Below are 20439 nucleotides of genomic sequence, written 5' to 3' on the forward strand. Positions count from 1 at the left end.
TGGATCCCCTTGGCCTCCCTAATGATGCACATAAACCTTGGCACTGAAACCTGTTCACAATCTCATACTGGACAAAATTCATTACCCATTACACCACTGCATCAGAACATTCCAATTAAAGCTTAGCTAATACACCATTTTCTATTAAAAAAAAAAAATCTTTTTTGATTCCATCCAATAGTTAGGTCTCCATCCTAACTCAAGTCTGATGTCTAACTTGACGTATATAGACACAGGACATGTGCTCTTTTTTTTTTCCTGAAGCTCTTGCAAAGCTCTTATTTCTTTCAAAATCCTACCATCTTCTATATGAAGCTTTTCCTTGTATATTTTTATTTATACAGATGTGATCTCCCCAATATCACATAAGCCCCACAAGGGCAGGCACTGCTGACTCAATGAGTTAACAAACATGTACTTAGTGCCTACTAAGCCTCAGGCTTAGTATCCAGTCCTTCCTCTCAATGAACTCACAGGCTACTACCAGGGCCTAACAAAGACACTGGCACGTAGCACATGCTGGTGAATCATATACCTACTAGATGGATGGCATGGTGGGGGCTAAAGTTAGAACCAAGAAAACCTGAAGTGGAATCCTGTTGCTCACTGGCAGTTACTCCCAGTGAATCAATTAACCTCTCTGAGCCTTGGTTCCTTGACAAATGAAATAGGGACAAAAAGAGCTATCTCATAGGAATATCATGAAGCTCAATGAAATTTCCCAAAAGACTTTGCAAACCAAAGAGCATTCTATAAATTTCAGTTATTACTACTGTTGCTATAATTGTGGATACAAAGAGGAAAAATAGCTTAGTAGAGAAAAGTACTAGAACTGGAGTTGGGAGGACCCGAGTTTAAATCCTGACTCAGGATTTACTCTCTGTGGTACTCTTCTGAACTTCAGTTTCCTCGTTTGCAAAATGAGGCCAAAGTACAAAAACTAGGCACAGAGAAGATATTTAATAAATGCTTTTGTATTGGGATTTTTTTGGAGAGGAGGGGTAAATGTGACAAATACCTAACTCTACTAATGTGCAGAAAAGGTGACAGAACAAATTCAAGAATTTAAACCAAGAGATCATGTTACCAATGAGGAAACCAAGATGTAGCAACGTGAAGGGCCCTATCAAAGAGCACACAGATCTCAGAAAGCCAAGCGTTGAGCTTAGACCTCTTCCATCTAAAATCTAAATATGTTTTCAATTGCTCCTCTGAATACTGAGAGCTGGCAGTCTACAACAAAAATAAATGAGGCAACTTTTAGGTATCATACTTCTCCATTAATTCATCCATATCTGGATTCAAGTTCCAATCTTATTTCTTCCAGTTCAGTACTATGAAATGTTCTTCTCATATCAGAACAACTAAGTCAGTTTCTATCTAGAACATCTCTAAAGTCGTTTATATGCCCAACTGATAATGGTCAAAGGATATGAACAGGCAGTTTTTAGAGGAAGAAATTAAAGTCACATGAAAAAATGCTCTAAATCATTATTGATTAGAGAGATGCAAATCAAAACAACTCTGAGGTACCACATCATACCTATCAGATTGGCTAACATGACAAAACAGGAAGATGATAAATGTTGGAGAAGATGTGGGAGAGTTGGAACACTAATTCATTGTTAGTGGAGCTGTGAGCTCATCCAACCATTCTGGAGAGCAATTTGGAACTATGCCCAAAGGGCTACAAAAATGTGCATACCCTTTGACACAGCAATATTGCTTCTAGGACTGTATCCCAAAGAGATCATAAGAATGGGAAAAGGTCCCACATGTACATAAATATTTATAGCAGTTCTCTTTGTGATGGCCAAGAACTGGAAATAGAGGGGATGCCCATCAACTGGGGAATGGCTGAACAAGTTGTGGTATATGAATGTAATGGAATACTATTGTGCTATGAGAAAGGATGAACAGGAGGACTTCAGAGAGGCCTAGAAGGACTTATATGAACTGATGCTGAGTGAAAGGGGCAGAATCAGGAGAACATTGTACACAGTAACAGCCACAGTGTGCAAGGACTGTATCTGTACACCTAGCCCTTCACAGCAATGCAAGGATCTAAAAGACTCTCAATGGACTCCTCAGGCAAAATGTCTTCCACATCCAGAGAAAGAACTATGGAACTGGATTGCAGAATGAAGCAGAATGTTTTCTCTTGTGTTATGTTTTGTTACGATTTTTCCTCATGGTTTCTCCCATTCATTTTAATTCTTCTATGCAACATGACTAATGTGAAAATATGTTTAATAAGAATGTATGTGTAGAACCTATATAAGATTGCATGCCATCTCAGGAAGAGAGAGAGAAGGGAGGGCAAGAAAACCTAAGACTTATGGAAGTGACTGTAGAAAAATGAAAACAAATAAATTAATTTCCAAAAAATAAAGCCATTTATAACCATGCTGCTACAAATGGTTAATTTTTTGTCACAAACACAAGCTCTTCTCCAGCAAAATCACTGTCATACCCAAAATGGCACCCACAACAAAAGTTAAATCAAAATATTATTCTTTTCCTGCCACGAATAAAGATAGAGCTTCTACCTTGAACTGTAATAGAATCTACTTCACTACACTGAAATGTTCTAAGAGACTGCCACTATCAGTATATTGTGTTCCTGTTATTTTCAATTTCCTATTAAGTTTCCTAACACCAAAACAGCAATAAGCCTGGGCACGATGAAATTAATTTTAATGGAGAAAATTAGAAATCATGAGGTTTTACCTCACACTCTGCAAACTGGAACAGGTGATTTTTTTTTAAATGGTAATATTCAATGTTGGACAGGTTGTAGAATGATAGACAAACTAATAAATTATTGGTAGTGCTATAAAATGGTAAAACAAACAAACAATTTTGGGAGGCAAATTGGAATTGTACAAATAAAATCATTAAAATATCCATACCCTCTGGACCGAACACTCCATTACTGGGCTTATACCCAAGGGAGCTATTGATAAGAAAACCCTTAAATATACTAAAATATTTATAGTGGTGCTTTTTGTGACAGTAAAGAATTAGAAACAGAAACAAGTGGATGCCTATCTATAGGGGAACAGCAAAAGAAATTGTGGCACATGAATGCAATGGAATATTACTGGGCAGTAAGAAATGGTATGTGTGATGAATACAGAAATGTGGAAGGGTCTACATGAATTGAGAAGAATAAAGTAAACAGAGCCAAGAAAACAATATAGATCATGAATAGAACAAAGTAAATGGAAAGAACAAAAACATTCTTTAAAAAGGATGAGTTTAACAAAAGCATAAAAATCAAGCATGACTGAAATGAAAAAATATGAAGAGACTTCCCTCTGCCCAGCTCTCCCCTTTAGGGAGGTGGAAGGGGGTCACAAAGCACACATATTTTTGGATATTTTCAAAGTGCTGATAAATTGTACTGACTTCTTTTCTCTGTAAAAAAAATATATATACTACTTACTATATAGGATAGCTCTCATGAAGAAAGAGGAAGAAGGATACTGGGGAAAACTATGAAGACGTTAGAAACAGAAAACATCAATAAAAATTTATTTTAAAAATCAGCAAGATATTATCATGACTTTCTGGGAGCAAAAACACAGATGACATTCTCACCTTTGCATAATTATACAAGAAACAACTTGAAAAAAACAAGGTCAAGAATTTTAAATGGAAATGATTTTTCAGGGGGAAAAGGTATAAAACTATAAGGCAATGTACTCAATAAATGTAAAACCAAATATAAAGCACGTGTGTATATTTATACATATATACATACATGAATACATAGAAAAAAATAGATGCCACTGTGACCTAGGTAAAAAGTGCCATCTGTTTCAAAACATACACTGCACCATGATTAAGTTCTTAGAAAAGAGTAAAGAAATGAACCAATTCTACTAAATATCTTTGAAATGGATCTGAAAAAGGCCTTCCTGACACTTCCTCCCTAGAACAACCATGAGCACCCAGAATTTTCTAAATCCAAGCAGCTGGATGGCACAGAAGTAGCAGCAGACACGGAGTCAAGAAGTCTGAATCCAGCTTTAAGACATAGCAAGCTTTGTGATCCTTGGTCAAGTCTCTAACTCTCTCGTCTACCAAATGGGAATCACGGCACCTACCTTCCTGGGACTATTGTGAAGATCAAATAAATATTTGTAAAGTACTTAGCAAACCTTAAAGAGTTATAAAAATGCTATTATCATCTAAATTTAGCATGTTTTAAGGAAGACAATCTTTCTTTGCATAACTCCAAATGCTTTCCACAATGGTTAAAGCCATTCACAATTTCACCAAGCCCATGTCTGCATGCCTATCTTTCCACAGATTCTACAGTATTAATTTCTACCTTCTGTAACCTCTGCAAATCTGCACGGTTTGAGTAACTCATTATTTATTAGTGACCTACTCAATCTTTCTTCTTTTAAAAACTGTTTCTTCGTATCTACCTACAACCAATTATTGAAGGGCAGCCGGTAAACATAAAGAAAAAAGAAGTGATCAACACCAGCTAGACTTATCCACAATAAGCCACACCATAATGCTAATTGGGAGAACTGAAATGGGAGAGCTGGAATGGTTCAAACATCCTGCCATTTGGATTAATAAAAAAAAAAAACTTGACAAAAATGCCCATTTCCTTTGAGGCAGATATCCATAGCTAGGCATGATTCTGAGGGGGAAAGATTAAAGACTTTTCCTCCACATCAATATATTTATTTGTAGGGGGAAAAGGTGTATTGCGGCATACAGAGAGAAACTTCAAAAATCTGATACAGAACACAGTAACAAGCGCACAAGATGCTCAATGGCTGCTGTGGGAAATTCTGGTAAAAAGGAACTTAGATGCAGCGTAAAGAGACCCAGAGTGAGGAACAGAGTGGAGGACAATACACACAATGATAATGCAAAGAATAAAATCTAAAAATAAGTATACTATGAACATCTGTAATGAACAGTTTTGATTTCAGAGAACTAATAAGTTAATATTAAGTGTTCCCCCTGAACAAAGAAGGTGAAACTAGAGACTTGGAAAGCAGTCTGTACTAGCAGATGTGGGAGCTGTGTAGGTTTTTTGCAGCTGGGATTATAAAGTACTCAAGGGGAAATAACTATAGGGTGAAAATTAAAAGCAACAAAAATCCCAAGACAGCTTTGCCCTGGATCTCTCCTATTAACAGTACATGAGCAGTCCTTTTGCTATATGACAGTATGTGATTGCCCTAACACACATACACATACACACACACACACACATACACACACACACATATACACACACACGCCCAAAGCCAAAATACTTGGTTCAAAAAACAAGTCAATTCTGCCTGGAAAAGTACAGTTATTTTTGGAGCCCTGTTTAATTTAAAAATAACTAGGGGCAAGAATCCAAGTCTCCAAAATGTGGCATCTTGTCCAAGCCACAGGGGAAGTTTGGAGGGTTTTTCAAATACCAAAACACATGACATTTCCCGCCAAAACTGTGAATTTAAAAAAAGCTGAAAGAAGAAACACACATCTTATGTATTTCCAACTGGGAAATGCTTAACCATTAAGGAGAAAGTATTCTAGCAATGGATACAAGGTCTAAAGGCAAATGGTACATGGTCATTTTAATAAAAGAAATGGATGTCCTCCCCATTAATAGCACTTCACTGAAATACTAATTGTTATAAACAATTGTGGGGATAATTGTGAGATTACCAGCAGATTCCTCGTAGCAATGCTCAGATCTCAAGAGATGACACCAGAAACACTGGGAGGCCAATATAAGCTTAATTATAATTATAATTTGTGTGTGTGTGTATACATATATATACACACGCATATGTACACATATTATATATTATATAATTACACATATGTGTATATAACATATAATGTATGTGTAATACACATTATAATTGTGTGTGTGTGTATATACAAGTATAATTAATTATAAATGCTAATTAACTGATTATAAATGCCAATTCACAGACTTAAAAATCCAACTGTACTCTCTTCTACAATATGATATATATTTACTCCAGCTACCTATGAAGTCACCCAATCGAGGATTTCAATGCTGTGACCAAATACAACATTTTACCTGATCAGCAAAACTCCTTAATCCATTTTTTACAGCAAGCAAAGGATCACCCTGGTCTCCCTGGAAAGCAGTCACTAGTGCTAGATGTTTTGGAAAACAAACTCAGAAGGTTAGGACTGAAGCCCTCCAAATTACAGCTACGAACACCACGACTTGCTACCATCCTGCATTCAATGCTCCCCAGGAGGAGGCATGGCACATTTCCCACCAAACCACTGTGTCCCAATAATAGCAGCCAACATTTATACAAAACTTACAGGCTTGCAAAGCATTTTTAAAATATTATCACTTTGTAACCTCCTAAAAACCTATTATTATCTTTTTAAATACAGGTAAAGAAACTTAGAAGGCAGAGGTGAAATTGATTTGTCCAAGGCCACACAGCCAATAATTAATTGTCTGAGGTTGAATCTGAACTCGAGTCTTCCTGACTCCTAACCTGGTACTCTATCCACTATGCCACCTAACTTTGTTAAAAGCAAAAACTGTTTAATTTTGTTTTTATAAACCCAGTGCCTAAGAGTTTGTGGTACATGATAAACCTCTCTTTAAGGAAATACTTCATACGTGTTGTAATGTTTCATACGTGTTTTTAAATTAACCAAGCTCATAGCATTTAAACCCAGATCTTTCCAATTCCAAATCTGGTATCCTGATCACCACGTCACAGCACCTCTGAAGGAGAGGTCAATGAACAGAAGCCATTCTCCAATGACCCTCAGATAACAGAAAATAAACGCAAGAGGATGAACCAGAGCCAGCAGACAAGAAGCACCTTTATTCATCCCATGGGTTATAAATAATAGTTTACATTTGTCTAGTGCTTACTAGGTGCGAGGGACGGTGCGAGGGACGGTGTTCAGTGCTTCAAGTGCTCGTTTGATCCTGACAAAAACAATAGGGTACGTGTGTCTCTTATTATTATATGCATTTTACAGATAAGGAAACTGAAGTCAACAGAGGCTAAGTGACTTCCCCAGAACCACACTGCTACTAAGTCTCTGAGTCCAATCTGAACTCAGGTCTTCTCAGAGGCCTAGTGCACTATCCATTTCGCCACCTAGTTGCCCTACTGAAGGATTCTGTGTTTTACCTGCTGGGAAGACAGGAGAATGGGTTTGGGTGAATATACTGCTCCTATGTTCACTAGGTCAGAATGGAGCCACAAAGATAGATGTCCCTGCTACGTAGAAAATCTCAACGCTCAAGAACACAGAAACAAATGAGATTAGACTGATTCAGTGTCGTAATCTTCTCTCACTCTTTTTAAAGGCAGAGGAAAACCCTTTGCAGATAACCAGTCACTCCCTACATTACTGGACCCCGCAAAAGGCGGGGTGGGGAATGGAAGAGAAGGGGAAACTCTATAAAGGGAGGGAGGGGACCAGAGGGTTTCCCTGAGGAGTCCAAAGAGCCTGCACTTTTCTTCCTTGAAGACCAAAAAAAAAAACAAACCCCAAACCACAAGTCTGGGAGGTGATACTGAAACACATGGTAGGCGACAAAGTCAGGGAGAGGTCATCTGCCCTGTTAATTCTCTCCCAGGCCATCTCTAGCAGGTGGGTCATTCTTGCCTTTTCTCCCCACATCTTGACTCCTGGCTGAAGCATTTCAGTTCTACACTGTCCTCTCTGGAATCCCCAGGCCCCTTACATCACCCATCACACCCAGTCAGGCCTCAGCCTTGAATCACTCCCACTATTTCTTGCCTTGATGCCTACACAAGCGCTTCTGAACAAAGGTAAGAGAAAGAGACATGACTCCTCTGCCTGGATCCACTCCATGACCTCACCAGGGTCCTCACAACTGCCAAGCAATCCTCGGGTACCTCTCTTATTAACTCACTCTCCACAGTGGCTCTCCTAAGCCTTGTCATCCCCCTCCTCAAGTGCTCCTTCCTCTCTCAGCTGAGAATCTTGCCTCATAATTTAGAGAAAAAACTGTGGCCATTCCCCAAGAGATCTCTCTTCTTCACCACCTCTTACTCAAGTGTTTTCAGTAATGCTCTCCCCCTTCATCCCCATCCCACAGGCTAGCTGTCCCCTCCACTTGTTCAAGTAATCCATCCCATCTCCACCAACAAATTGCCCCTTCTGTCACCTCCATTCTTTCACCTATTTTGAATAACTCCCTGTCTACTGGCTAATTTCCTGCTGCCTACACACAAGCCCAAGTCTCCCCCAGCCTCAGAAAAACTTTCATTCGATCCTTCTACCTCCCTAGAAAGATAGCTGACTATTGTCCAGACAGTCTACAACACATGCTGCAGTTAGGTGGGGCAGTGGACAGGATATAGGGCTTGCAGTCAGGAAGACTCATCTTCCTGAGCTCAAATCTGGCCTCAGACACTAAGTAGCCGTGTGGCCCTGGGGAAGTTCCTTAACTTTGTTTCCCTCAGTTTCTTCATCTGTAAAATGAGCAGCTAGAGAAGGAAAATGGCATAACACCCAAGTATCTCTGCTGAGAAAACCTCAAATGGGGTCACACAATAAATAGGTTCATACTTTCTCTCCTCTCACTCTTCTTAACCACTTATTTGCCTTCCAACCCCATCATTCCAATGAAACTGCTCCCTCCAAAGTTACCAGTTATCTTAGTTACTAGTTCCAATAGCTTTGTCTCAGTCTTCATTTTCCTTGACCTCTCTGCAGTCTGTGACACTGTGAATCAACTCTCCTCAACACTTTCTCTAGGTTTTCAGGACAACACTCTCTCCTGGTTCTCCTCCAGCTCATCTGACTGCTCCTTTGTCTCCTTTGCCGGATCCTCCTCCAGATCATCCTTCTAATCAGAGGTGTCCATCAGGGCTCTGTCCTGGGTCCTCTTCTCTTCTCCCTCTAAACTATTTCACTTGGTGATCGCATCAGCTCCTATGGATTTAATTAATCTGACAATCTTCAAATCTAGCTATCCTGCTCCAAATTTTCCGCTCAGGTCCAATATTGAATATCCAATTGTCTTTCGGACATCTCAAATTGGATGTCTAGAAGACATCTCAAACTGAACTCGTGGTGTTTCCTGCTTAAACCCTCTTCCTGCTCCTCTGCCCCCATTACTGTAGAGGGAAGCACTATCCTCGCAGTCCCTCAGGCTCCCAACTTAGGAGTCATCCTGGACTCCTCAGGATCTTTCAGCCCTCATATCCAGTCTGATGCCAAGGCCTGTTGATTTCACTGCTGCAGCACCTCAAGTATGATCCCTCTCCTTTTTTCCTCTGACATTGTCATGATTCTACTGCAGAGTCTCATCACCTCATGCCTGGATTATGGTAACAGCCTGTGGATGGGTCTACCTGCCTTGAATTTGTCACTATACCAAACCATCCTCCATTCAGTTGTCAAGGTGATTTTCCTAAAGTGCAGATCACTCAATAAGCTCCATTGGCTCCCTAGTGCCTGCAGGATCCAATTCAAAATGCTCTCTTCAGCATTTAATGCCTTTCATAAACTAGCCTAGCCCCCTCTCATACCTCTTCAGTCCAGTTACAATGGCCTCCTGGCTCTGGTTTTCCATGCCTGTCCAATATTCTCCCCTCCTCTACTCCCACTATTGACTTCTCTGGCTTCCTTTATATTAAATTTCAGCAGCTAGATGGCACAGCGGATAGAGAGAGAGCCAGCCCTGGAGTCAAGAGTTCCGGAGTTGACGCCTCAGACATCTGCTAGCTGGGTGACTATGGACAAGTCATTTCACCCTTTTTGCCTCATTTCTTCATCTGTAAAATGAGCTGAAGGAGGAATAGGCAAACCATTCCAGAATCTTTGCCAAGAAAACCCTAAACAAGGTCACAAGAGTCAGACTCAACTGAAAAAACAAAAATCTAACAGGAATTTCACAGGAAGCTTTCCCCAACCTGACTCATCCTAAATTCTACTGTCTTCTTCTGTTAATTATTTCCTATTTATCTTGCACAGCTTGTTTTGTTATCTGTTTCTTTACATGTTGTCTCCCTATTGGACTGTAAGCTACTTTTCCCACTTTTTGTATCCCCAACACCGTGCCTACCACATAGAAAATACTTAATAAATGTTCACTGATTAATTGATCTGGGCTACGTGTACCATCGATGTAATGCTGCAAAAAGCTCTACTGCTGGCAGGCTAAAAGGTTACTAGGTTACTATGTAGACAGGCAGTAAACATGGGATCTAGTCTGAACTACCAATAAACACCCTAAATAAAGACACACTAAGTGGCTTACCAAAGAGTTGCCCTAGAAACGTTGAGGGTAGGGCCAAAGAGGATGTTTACAGCTGAGAGACTATGAAATACCATCTGTCTGTGTTAATTGCAATGCTCAGATTTTAAGCTGGATCTGGTAGCCGAACATGTGCATAAATCCCCAAAGACAGGCTGTAATTACTTACACTCCAACAGTCCCCCTAACTCAGACTGCTTTGAGAACACTGTGATCCACCCCCTTCTTTTTCCTCCTATGTATAAGTAGCTCCAAAAAGGTACTCAACCATTGAAAAAAAAAAGAAGCAGAACATGTAAAATCTCAATAATCACTGGATTTGCATACAGAGAATGCACATTAGATCATCAAATCCTTCAGGTGGAAACAGCATCACAGCTCCAGCATTTAGCACAATGCTACGAACACATGGGGACTTCAAACACAATGAAAAAAGGTGTCCCTCAACGATTCAAAAACTATTGCTGTAATATTCCAAAGTTAAATAATGGATACAGTTAAAAAGCTTACAGGTAATCTAGTCCATTGGAGGCAGCTAGGTGGCTCAGTCCTAGAGTCAGGAAGATCTGAGCTCAAATCCCACCTAAGACATTCATTAGCTGTGTGATCCTGGGCAAGTCACTTAACCTCCGTTTGCCTTAATTCACTGGAGAAGAAAATGGCAAACCACTCTTTGTCAAGAAAATTCCATGTGTGGGTTTAACAACAATCTTCTCTACTACCTTCCTTTAAAAATAAGGAAACTGAGGATTAAAGAAAGCAAATAAACTTTCCAGGTCACATAGGTAGCATGGTGGCTGAACCTGAGTCCACAGATACTGCAAACTTGTATATCCTGATTTTGAGGAACTGGGAATATTGGCTGGGTCAGTCAGGGGTTAGACAAGAACACTAGAAAGAACCCTAAATTTGAAATGCTTGTTACCAAGCAGTTTTAAATTACTACTCCTACCACAGGAGCTCCTCCCCTACTGCCTCAAGACACACAAAGATACTTTCAGATGGACAATACAGCATCTTTGCAATAAATATTGGAGCTTTGTTTTGCTTTCAATCAATCAATTGGACCACAATTTAAAACATCTTCAATGATATGAAACACTTACTGGAGAACCAGTAGGACCACGTGGAAAAACTCCCTAGATAGAACACATCATGGATACTAGGATACCCTTTGGTCTTTATGTTTCTCCTTCCTCAAGGTTAGCTCAGGAAAGATAGAGAACCCACAAGCATTCTTAACAGGTGTGTCAAGAGTAGGTGATACTGGAGCAAGCCAGCAGGTGGTGCACTCATCAAAGAAATTGCTGTTGAGTCAATTCATCCGAATTATTCTCCATGACTTCATTTGGGGTTTTCTTGGCAGAGAAACTGGAGTGGTCTGACATTTCCTTTTCTATCTCATTCTATAGATGGGGAAATCAGGACCAACAGGGTTAAAATGACTTGCCCAGGGCCACACAGCTAGTAGATGTCTACAGCCAGATCTGAACTCAGGTCCTCTGATGCCAGGGCCAGTGCTCTCTCCCTGTGCCATCCAGCTGCACCCCCCTCAAATGAAAAGCAAGCAGTAAGCATATGACAGACCTTTCAAGTCCAGTTGTTTCTATGTCCAAAGCACTGCCTCAGGAAGGACAGGCTAACGCTGGGTGATATTGACAAAGCACAAGGACTTGGCAGTTACGCTGTCCAGCAGGAGACCAGCCACTGTTCAGATGCCTGAATTCTCCATGGCAGCTGGCAGTCCCGCCTGCTTATCTATCTATGGCTTTTGTAAAACTAATCCCCTGTCCAAACCCATAGAACACTACTGGAAATGAATATGGAAAGCATCTATGTAGTCATCATGGTTTTCACTGGGGGAACCAATAAGAAAATATTTCAATGACAAGTTATTTCAGGGGGTTTTCCTTCCCTTTACAATTTATTATAAGGGTTGGCTCTTAGAGAACAGCTAGAGTGAAAAGCAGTGGTAAATCACTAAGACCAGGCTCTTTTGATGACACAGCCCTCCTGTCTAATATTGGCTGCACCTTCACTTTTATTCCCTTTACTTCACTGAAATATTCCTTGCTCTCCACTTCAAAATTTTCTCCCCACTTCCACCACTCAGTAAACTCTCCTGGGAGGTCCATACAATCCACATCTTCCACATATCAAAATCTCCATTAACTATCATCTGTAGACCTTTAGAACACTCCCCCACACCCTCACTTCCTCAAAGTTTTCAGTGGTTGGCTCACAATTTTCTCTCCTCCCCTAACATACTGCCTCTCCCTCAAAACACCCAAACCACACTCAGCTCTTTAACCTGCTCATTGCCTATGACTCCACAATGTAGAGTTGAACTGGTTCACCAGAGAGTAGAAAAGGATGAAAGGAGAGGAGAGCAAAGGTAATGGGATGGCTGGAGAGAGGACTGAAGGGCAGGTGTGAATGAAGAGTCAATTTGATTCTAGAAGCAGAGAGGTGGAAAGAGTGTACAAAATTCCCCTGACTCATTCTTGGGATAATTGTCATTAAGAGCTCATTGTGGCTGTGGTTAATGTCAACAGAATTTGTACTCCCCCTAAGTAGCAGTCTTCTCTCTGAGTGAGAGAAAGCACCTTCTGGTGTTGATCTGTACTTATATGTGTTCGTCCTTTGTTGCCGAAGAAGACCATGCATCAGAGAAATGATGACAAGACTTGCATTTGACTTTGTTTTGAGTGAGGGAGGGCTGTGCAGGTCACCAGCCTCCCTTCTCAGAGTCACCTGAATCCACTGACCAGATATTTATCAGAATGACTGGAGATGACCCAGGATGAAGCAATTCGGATTAAGTGACTTGCCCAAGGTCACACAGCTAGTGAGTGTCAAGTGTCTGAGGTGAGATTTGAACTCAGGTCCTCCTGACTCTTGCACTGGTGCTCTATCCACTGCACCACCTAGCTGCCCCAATGATCTGTACTTATTGATTTGCTCAGTAGATCTCCAAAGGGCAGAACTAAGACTAGAGGGCAAGGGGAGGAGTTATTGGGAGATCAGTTTTGCTCCTGCGCAATACTACTACACCTCCTTATCAATTCACTCTCCCACTCTCCACAGAGGCTCTTCCACATCTTGTCAGTCCTCCTCCTTTTTATACCCCCACCTTCTCAGCTGAAAATTCTAGGGGCTCCCTCTTATTCATCCCATTTTCTATCACTGACATGCCTTCTGCTACTATCTCCTCCTTCATGCTTGTCTCATATGAAGAGGTGGTTTAAAGCTAAGCCCTCTGCCTGCACACACAGTCCCACTCCATCTAATCTCCTCCAACACACTGACCTTTCTGGCATCCATCCCTACTCTGTCACTTATTTTCAATCTCTTTGGTTACTGGCTTGGTCCCTAGAATCTCCAAAAATGCTCATCTAGCCAATCCTCAAAAATCCCCCAACAATCTGACTTCACCATTTCACTGAACTGGCTCTCTCCAAAGTTACTGGTACTAGCCTGACTGCCAGATTCAATGGCCTTTTGTCAACCTTCGTTTTTCTTGATGTCTCCAAAGCCTTAGAGAATCACCCTTCAGCTCCTTAATACTCTTCTCTCCTAGTTCTTCTCTGAACTGTCTGACTGCTCCTTCTCAGGCTACTTTACCTCTTTCTACCTTCCCCTCATGTGTTCTCAGATCCAATGACACTGGGCTCCTGGCTATTCTATGAATCCATCAGCTCTGGACATTTTCTCTGGCTATCTCCCATGACTGGAATACTCTCCTTATCTTTGCTTCCTTCACGTCCCAATTCTATAGGAAGACTTTCTCAATGCCTTTTAATTCTCGGGCCTTCTCTCCACTAATTATTTCTCATTTATTTTGTACAGAGCTTGTTTGTACCTATTTCTTTGTAGTTTCCTCAGCTGGTCTCGGAGCTCTTTGAGGGCAGAGACTGTCTTTTGTCATTCTTTTCAGCCCCAATGCTTAGTATGCTGCCTGGCAAATAATAGGTACTTAATAAAGGCTTACTGATCAAGTGACTAAAAATGTAAGTAAAAAAAAGGATATCAACAAAAGTTGTATTTTAAAAAAATCAAACTTTGCTAAAATTTTCATTTATACCTCTTAGAAAAAATGCAAATAAAGAGATAAAGAGTTTAAGTCCCCTGCCATCAAAAAAACTCACAAAAAACATAAATCTTCCAAATCAGTGCAGTAACTTACTGTGTATTCTGCATGCTTCTTCCCATACCATTTCATCCATTTTCTGAATTCTCTGTCCATTGTCTAAAACAGAAAAAGGAAACTGTTCAGCATAAAATACCGCATTCCCAAGAAAATTAGGCAAAGAAGCAATCCTGATGAGCATTTTACAAAATTTGCCTTTTTTCGCCCAAAAACATTTTAACTTCCCAGTCCCCATAAGAAAGGATTAGACTAAGATTGATTCTTTATACTTTTAAAGGCTTAGCCATAGCAAAGGATTGTTGATCAAAATGACATACAGGTTAAAAAAAAAAATACTCAGTAGCAAGTCTCTATTATGAACAATTCCTAAAGGGGGACCAGAAGGAAACACACACACACACACACACACACACACACACACACACACACAAACAACTCAAGCCTTCAATCAGAAGCTCTATCTTCACAGTTTGAGGCTATGACAACAAACATGGTATCCTAAGATATCTCTTCCTCCCACACCATGCCATTTCATCTATCCGTGCCCAAGACTAAGACCCCTCAAGGCCTTAATTGCTTTGTTTCCAGATCTGTATCCCCAGCACCTAGCACAGACTTTGCCTCCACGTTTCTTTCTGACTTCTCAACTTGTTCTGTGTGGTGTCACCAACAATGTCTTTATTGACATATCCCCAGTATCTTCTTGTACCTCGCTGTTTTAACTCCTTGAAGTGTGACACTTGCAGAAAACCCCTTCTTCCTTCCAGATACTTTCTCTTCCCTGATTTATTCAAGAAACTGTTCTATCATGACTCTTCTCTTGGGTTCATAACCTAGAAATCATCCTTGACTCTCACTCTTGTTCATGCCATTCAATCCCATCCAATCAGCTGGCACTTACAGCTGGCTCAAGCCTATCTTTCCAAATTTATCATTTCCCTTCATACACTATAACAGAACCAAACAAAATGCTTCCTTGCTCTTCCTTCTCAGGTACCTCAAGTACCACTCCTGACTCCTCTCTCCAGGAGTTTACACTAACCGTGTTCACTCTCCTCACAACTCTCTCTCTCCTGCTTCTTGGAACCCCTGCTCTTTCCCCTCAAGCTTCAGTCCAAGTGCCACCACCAATGTAACACTTTTATATCTGGATCTCCATCACCTACCACAATGACTGGCACTTAACAAACACTTGTTAATGGAATGTTAATAGACTGCTACTCCATTTCTTTGTTTTTAGGTCCAGACCCATGGTTTTATTACCATAGGGTACTAGAAGCAAGCAATCTCCCTCTACTGTATCTGAAAGTTAGTTAGCAAGGGCACTAAGAGGTTCAGGGACTTGTCCAATGTCACCCAGCAGATCATGTCAGACTTTACAGGGCAACTCAGGCAAACTATGAACCCAGATCTCTTCTCTATCCACTATGTCTCACTGTCAATCAACTATTTGTAAACACTGACTGAACCTGGAAACCATCCTTTATCCCAGAATTTTTGATCTGCTTTCTCAACAAACCTTTTAGGAAGGCTCTATACCAAAGTAATCTGAATCTTTCTTTTTTTTAATAGCCCCAAGGATGTCACAACTCAGTGCTTAGAGTACAGTCAAGTACTCTACAATAAACCTATGATTAAAATTGATAAATGTACTATTGACAAGGTTAAAAAAATTCAAGTGAAGTTCCTCAAGACAAAAGCAGATCAGAAAGGAGAAAGAAAAGCAGTTTTTAAAGGGCATACCCTAGAATCTGAACTTTGCTGTTGTTCAGCTGTGTCTGACAGACTGTGATCCCAAAGATCTTACCATCCAAGGAGTTTTCTTGGCAAAGGTCCCAGAGTGATTTGCCATTTCCTTGTCCAGCAGACTAAGGCAAACACAGGTTAAGTGACTTGCCCAGAGTCACACAGTTGTAGAACTGGATTTGCACTCAGGTATTCTGACTCTCAGCTGAGAGCTCTATCCACTGAGCCATCTAGCTGCCGTATAATCAGAACTAACGGAGCTAGTCCAACCATCTCAGCTTGCCTTGCCCACTTATGCTGGTCACCAGGAGAACAATGAGAATGAGAATCAAGGCAATTCTCTAACTGGATCATCACAAGCAGATATCACTTGTGAAGAACAAATTATTCTATAAGCCACAAAACAAAGATGATAAGGCCATCATAGATTTACAGAACGGGATGCTCCTCACCTCAGCATACTTCGCTGGGATGTCTGCTTTCTCCACACCATAGTGATGTTTGCAGTTTGTGGCTGCGGCCACTTGCAAAACCACCTGCCCCACTCCTTTGAAGAGAGAAAAATCAATAATACATAGTTAAGCTTGTAAAAGTGAGAAAAATCCACTTGGGGAATTCAGGAGATCCTCCACAATTACTTTAGCTTATCAGAGAGGGAAGAACAGTGGGATAAACATTATGATCAAGCTGAAAAGACATTTAGCAGAGGCTAGGACACTGGTAAAGGAGTGTGATGAATCCTAAGGCTCAATTTTCACTGATGTGTACTACTAAAGTACACACCATAACAGGGATAGGTACAATTCAAAACACTTCTTAAATAAAGAATAACTGAACTGGAAGAATGTTCAGTGCTCAGGAGTAGGCTGGAACAGTATAATAAAAGCAACCATGAGACCGAAGCTATCACAGATTTTGTGCTACACCAAATGCTAAATTTATATTTCAAAGAGCTAGACCCAAAAAAACTTCATTTGGAGGAAAAATAGATCTAGATTTCAAAAGAAATAATGGAAAAGGCAGGAATAGCACTTCCAAACTTCAAGATATATTATTAAACAGAAATCATTGAAACCATTTGTTCAGTGGAATAAAGTGGACAAGAAGGGATCAGAAGCAGCTGCAGCCAAGTACCTCAGTGCCAGATAAACCTGAAAACATCAATTTCCTGTGAAAACAATTCCCTACTGGACAACAGCTTCCTTTCAAGAAAGGTGCAAACAAGCAGGGCAAAGCTGGGGACGGGCAGAGACCAGGCCTGGACCCAGAGCTTAGGCCATGTTCCACAATACAATCAAAATAAATATGCGACTGAATCATGAAAGATCATACCACTAAAAAAAATACAGGCATGTGCTTGTATTGTGGATTATTTAACAAGAAAGGCAATTACCCAAAAAAAAATAGGCAACTTTTATTTCATGACATTGAAAAGCTTTTGCACAAACATAAATAATGCAAATAGGATAAATAAGAGAAGTCATCAACTGAGGGGAAAAAATTCTTTGTCTCAAACATCTCTGTAAATGGTCTGAAATTAATTCAGGAAGCACAGCATGAAGACATAAAAATACATACAGGTGTTTCACTCTAAACAAATCATGTAACCTCAGAAAGCCCCAGACAACTCCCTAAGACTATAAATTGCAAAGAACATGCTAAACTGCTTTGGAAGAAGGAGATTATGACTCCGGAAGTTCCATATGGCAATAATAGAATGAGTAAAGTCTCTTATCATTTGGCTAAAGGTAGAGATGCTATGCTTATTATAACTGAAGAGGAAACAAAGCTGGGAAGACTTGCTAACAGATTGAAATCCCAGTCCTCTAAAAGACAGAGGGACAAATGATAGAAATACATAAGAAAGAAGTCAATTAACATGAAACAATGAAAGAAACCTCCAAATTACTTGTAAGGAGAATATAAATCAAACTAACCCTAAGTGTTCGCCTCACATCCAGAAAAATGAATTGGTAAAGATGACAAAAGATTGGTCAGAAGTGTTGAAGAAACCATGCAAAGACAGGCAAACTAACACATAGTCTATGAAACTGAGTTGGTCCAAACAACTGGGAAGCAATTTGTTAATATGCCACAAAGGATGACTGAAGTGTCCATCCCCAGAGACTCCCATTGCTAGGCATATATCTCAAGGGGACTGCGTACAAGAAAGGCTCAAGATGCACTAAAACAGCAGCACTTGCCAAGGCAGCAAAGAACTGGAAACCAAGTACGTGATTGGGGACAGAGGAGCAATTCAATAAGGAATGGTACATAAAATAATGTACTATCTCTTTGTGTTTAACTGGGTGAAGTTTGACAAGGGATGATTCTCGGGATGGGGGAGACGTCAGGTGAAAGGCTAAGCAATACAAAAACAAAAAATAAAAGCTAGAGTCTTAAAAAAAATAACCCTATACTTTTTGTGGTAGCAAAGGTAAAAAACTAAAGTAAATGCTGATGGATTGGGGAGACAGCTAAACAAATTATGGCACAAAAGAGTAATGGAAAATCACTATGCTGTAAAGAAACAGTGAATGATGAGCACAAAAAAGCAGGAGCAGTCTTCCATAAACTGATGCACAATTAAGGAAGCAGAGCCAAAATAACATTCTATATAAGGATTACATAGAACAACAGCATAACCAAAGGTGAGAAGGGCCAGGGTGACTGGGGATCACAGCTTTCAGACACTGTAACGTAACTTCTCTGATCTACAACAAGCTTTTTCCAGTACTGACTTGGCTGGGTATTTTCTTTCTCTCTTGAAGTTATTATAAGGAAATGGCATAACAGAAGGAAGCTGAAGTGAAGGAACACAGTGAAAAATGCAGGTGATGAAAATCCAAATCTAATTCTATATGCTTTTTAAAAGTCTAGACTCCTATATAGTAGCAACTGCCACACAGACCTGACTGAAGGAGGACTGGGAAAGAGAGGAAAGAAAGACATCAACAGGCTGAAAGACATTGTTAAATTTCAGTTCCTAAAACTGGACCTCCCCAAAAGCTTAAACGCTATGGAAAGATTTCCTTTTGTGGCACAAGTGTCAGCACACCTGCTGATCGTTCTTCTTCTGGCACATTGCTGCAGCCCTCATTCAGAGCTGCTGAGGCTAGGTTAGACGTCACTGAGACTCACTTGATAGATGGGAGAACTGAAATCCTGATTTAGGGGGTCTTCTCCAAAGTCCCAGAGGTAGTTTGTGGCAGAGTTGGGACTAGACTGGGTTAAAGGCTCTGCCTTTGCAACAGCGTCACACAATAATTTTAGACAATTCCTTCTGTATGTGTCCTCTATGGAGAGTAGAATCGCTCCCATTTTATTAGTGTTATTCCAATGCATTAGTGCATTTGCAAGAAACAAATCTTAAGAGAAAATACTAAAATAGTTCAATCTGCCATCACACTCTGGCACATAGTGTCCAAGGGGAAAATAATTATAGTGATACGCAGAGGCTTATTTCAAAAAAGAATCTGACTTGTGAGCATAAGGAGAAACTTGGCATGAATTCTTTTAGAATATTCTTGAGATATAATTCAGAGAAGATGTGTGAGGAGCAGCCAACTTTTGCCTTTGACCCAATAACTTTTTTTAAATGAACTAATAACATATGGGTTGTAAAACCTCAGTAAACCTGCATATTGAAGCCATTAACAAATATTTCTGCTTTCTGATATGTTTTGATATGATGCATGACAGTCGTGTCCCCTCAAGCCCCTCATCCATTCATCCCTTTGAAAACCCCACAATCTAAATCTGAATGGGTTTCAGACCCAATTCTAATTCATGCTAAATAGTGACCTTGAAGGTACTTCTACAAAAACACAACAGGCTCAGAGATCAACTGAGAAACAGATGTTAAAGTGAAAAGACTAGGTGATTTCTGGGGTCCCTTAGACATCTATGATTCTCTGACACCTTTAGAGCGTCCAAAGTTTTCTATCCTGATGTAAACTACATTCTGCCTACCTAGAACTGCTCTCTTAATTATTCAATGGGTTTGAGATGCCCTTTCACCCCAGAAATGACCACATTATGGATGGAAGAACCATTCTTGTACATGTATGTGAAATCTCTCAGCCTCAGTTTCCTCATTTGTAAAATGAAGGAGGCTGGACTGCATGGTCCAGCTGTAAGGCAAGAAGAGAGGAGGTCACTGGGAAATAAGTATCAAGAAGACTTTTTTAAAGCAATAGAATGAAACACTATAATGAGGCAGCAAAGAGCAAGAAACAGACACTACAAGTGAAGTCAGAACCTGAGC

The 20439-nt window shown here is 40.2% G+C and overlaps 1 protein-coding gene across 6 annotated transcripts in view; it reads right to left on the bottom strand.

Moving 5' to 3' along the window:
* The window catches only part of DOT1L (DOT1 like histone lysine methyltransferase), a 121292-nt gene that overhangs the window by 56194 nt on the left and 44659 nt on the right, over positions 1-20439 (bottom strand). For all 6 annotated transcript variants that reach the window (XM_072601475.1, XM_072601470.1, XM_072601469.1 and 3 more), the window contains exons 6-7: positions 16625-16719; positions 14463-14525 (exon numbers count right to left, since the gene is read on the bottom strand). In XM_072601475.1, the coding sequence (XP_072457576.1) occupies positions 14463-14525; positions 16625-16719 (158 nt within the window). The remainder of the gene's footprint in view (positions 1-14462; positions 14526-16624; positions 16720-20439) is intronic.

The sequence above is a fragment of the Notamacropus eugenii genome, chromosome 4, assembly GCF_028372415.1.
Source record: "Notamacropus eugenii isolate mMacEug1 chromosome 4, mMacEug1.pri_v2, whole genome shotgun sequence".
In the NCBI taxonomy this organism is placed as follows: domain Eukaryota; kingdom Metazoa; phylum Chordata; class Mammalia; order Diprotodontia; family Macropodidae; genus Notamacropus; species Notamacropus eugenii.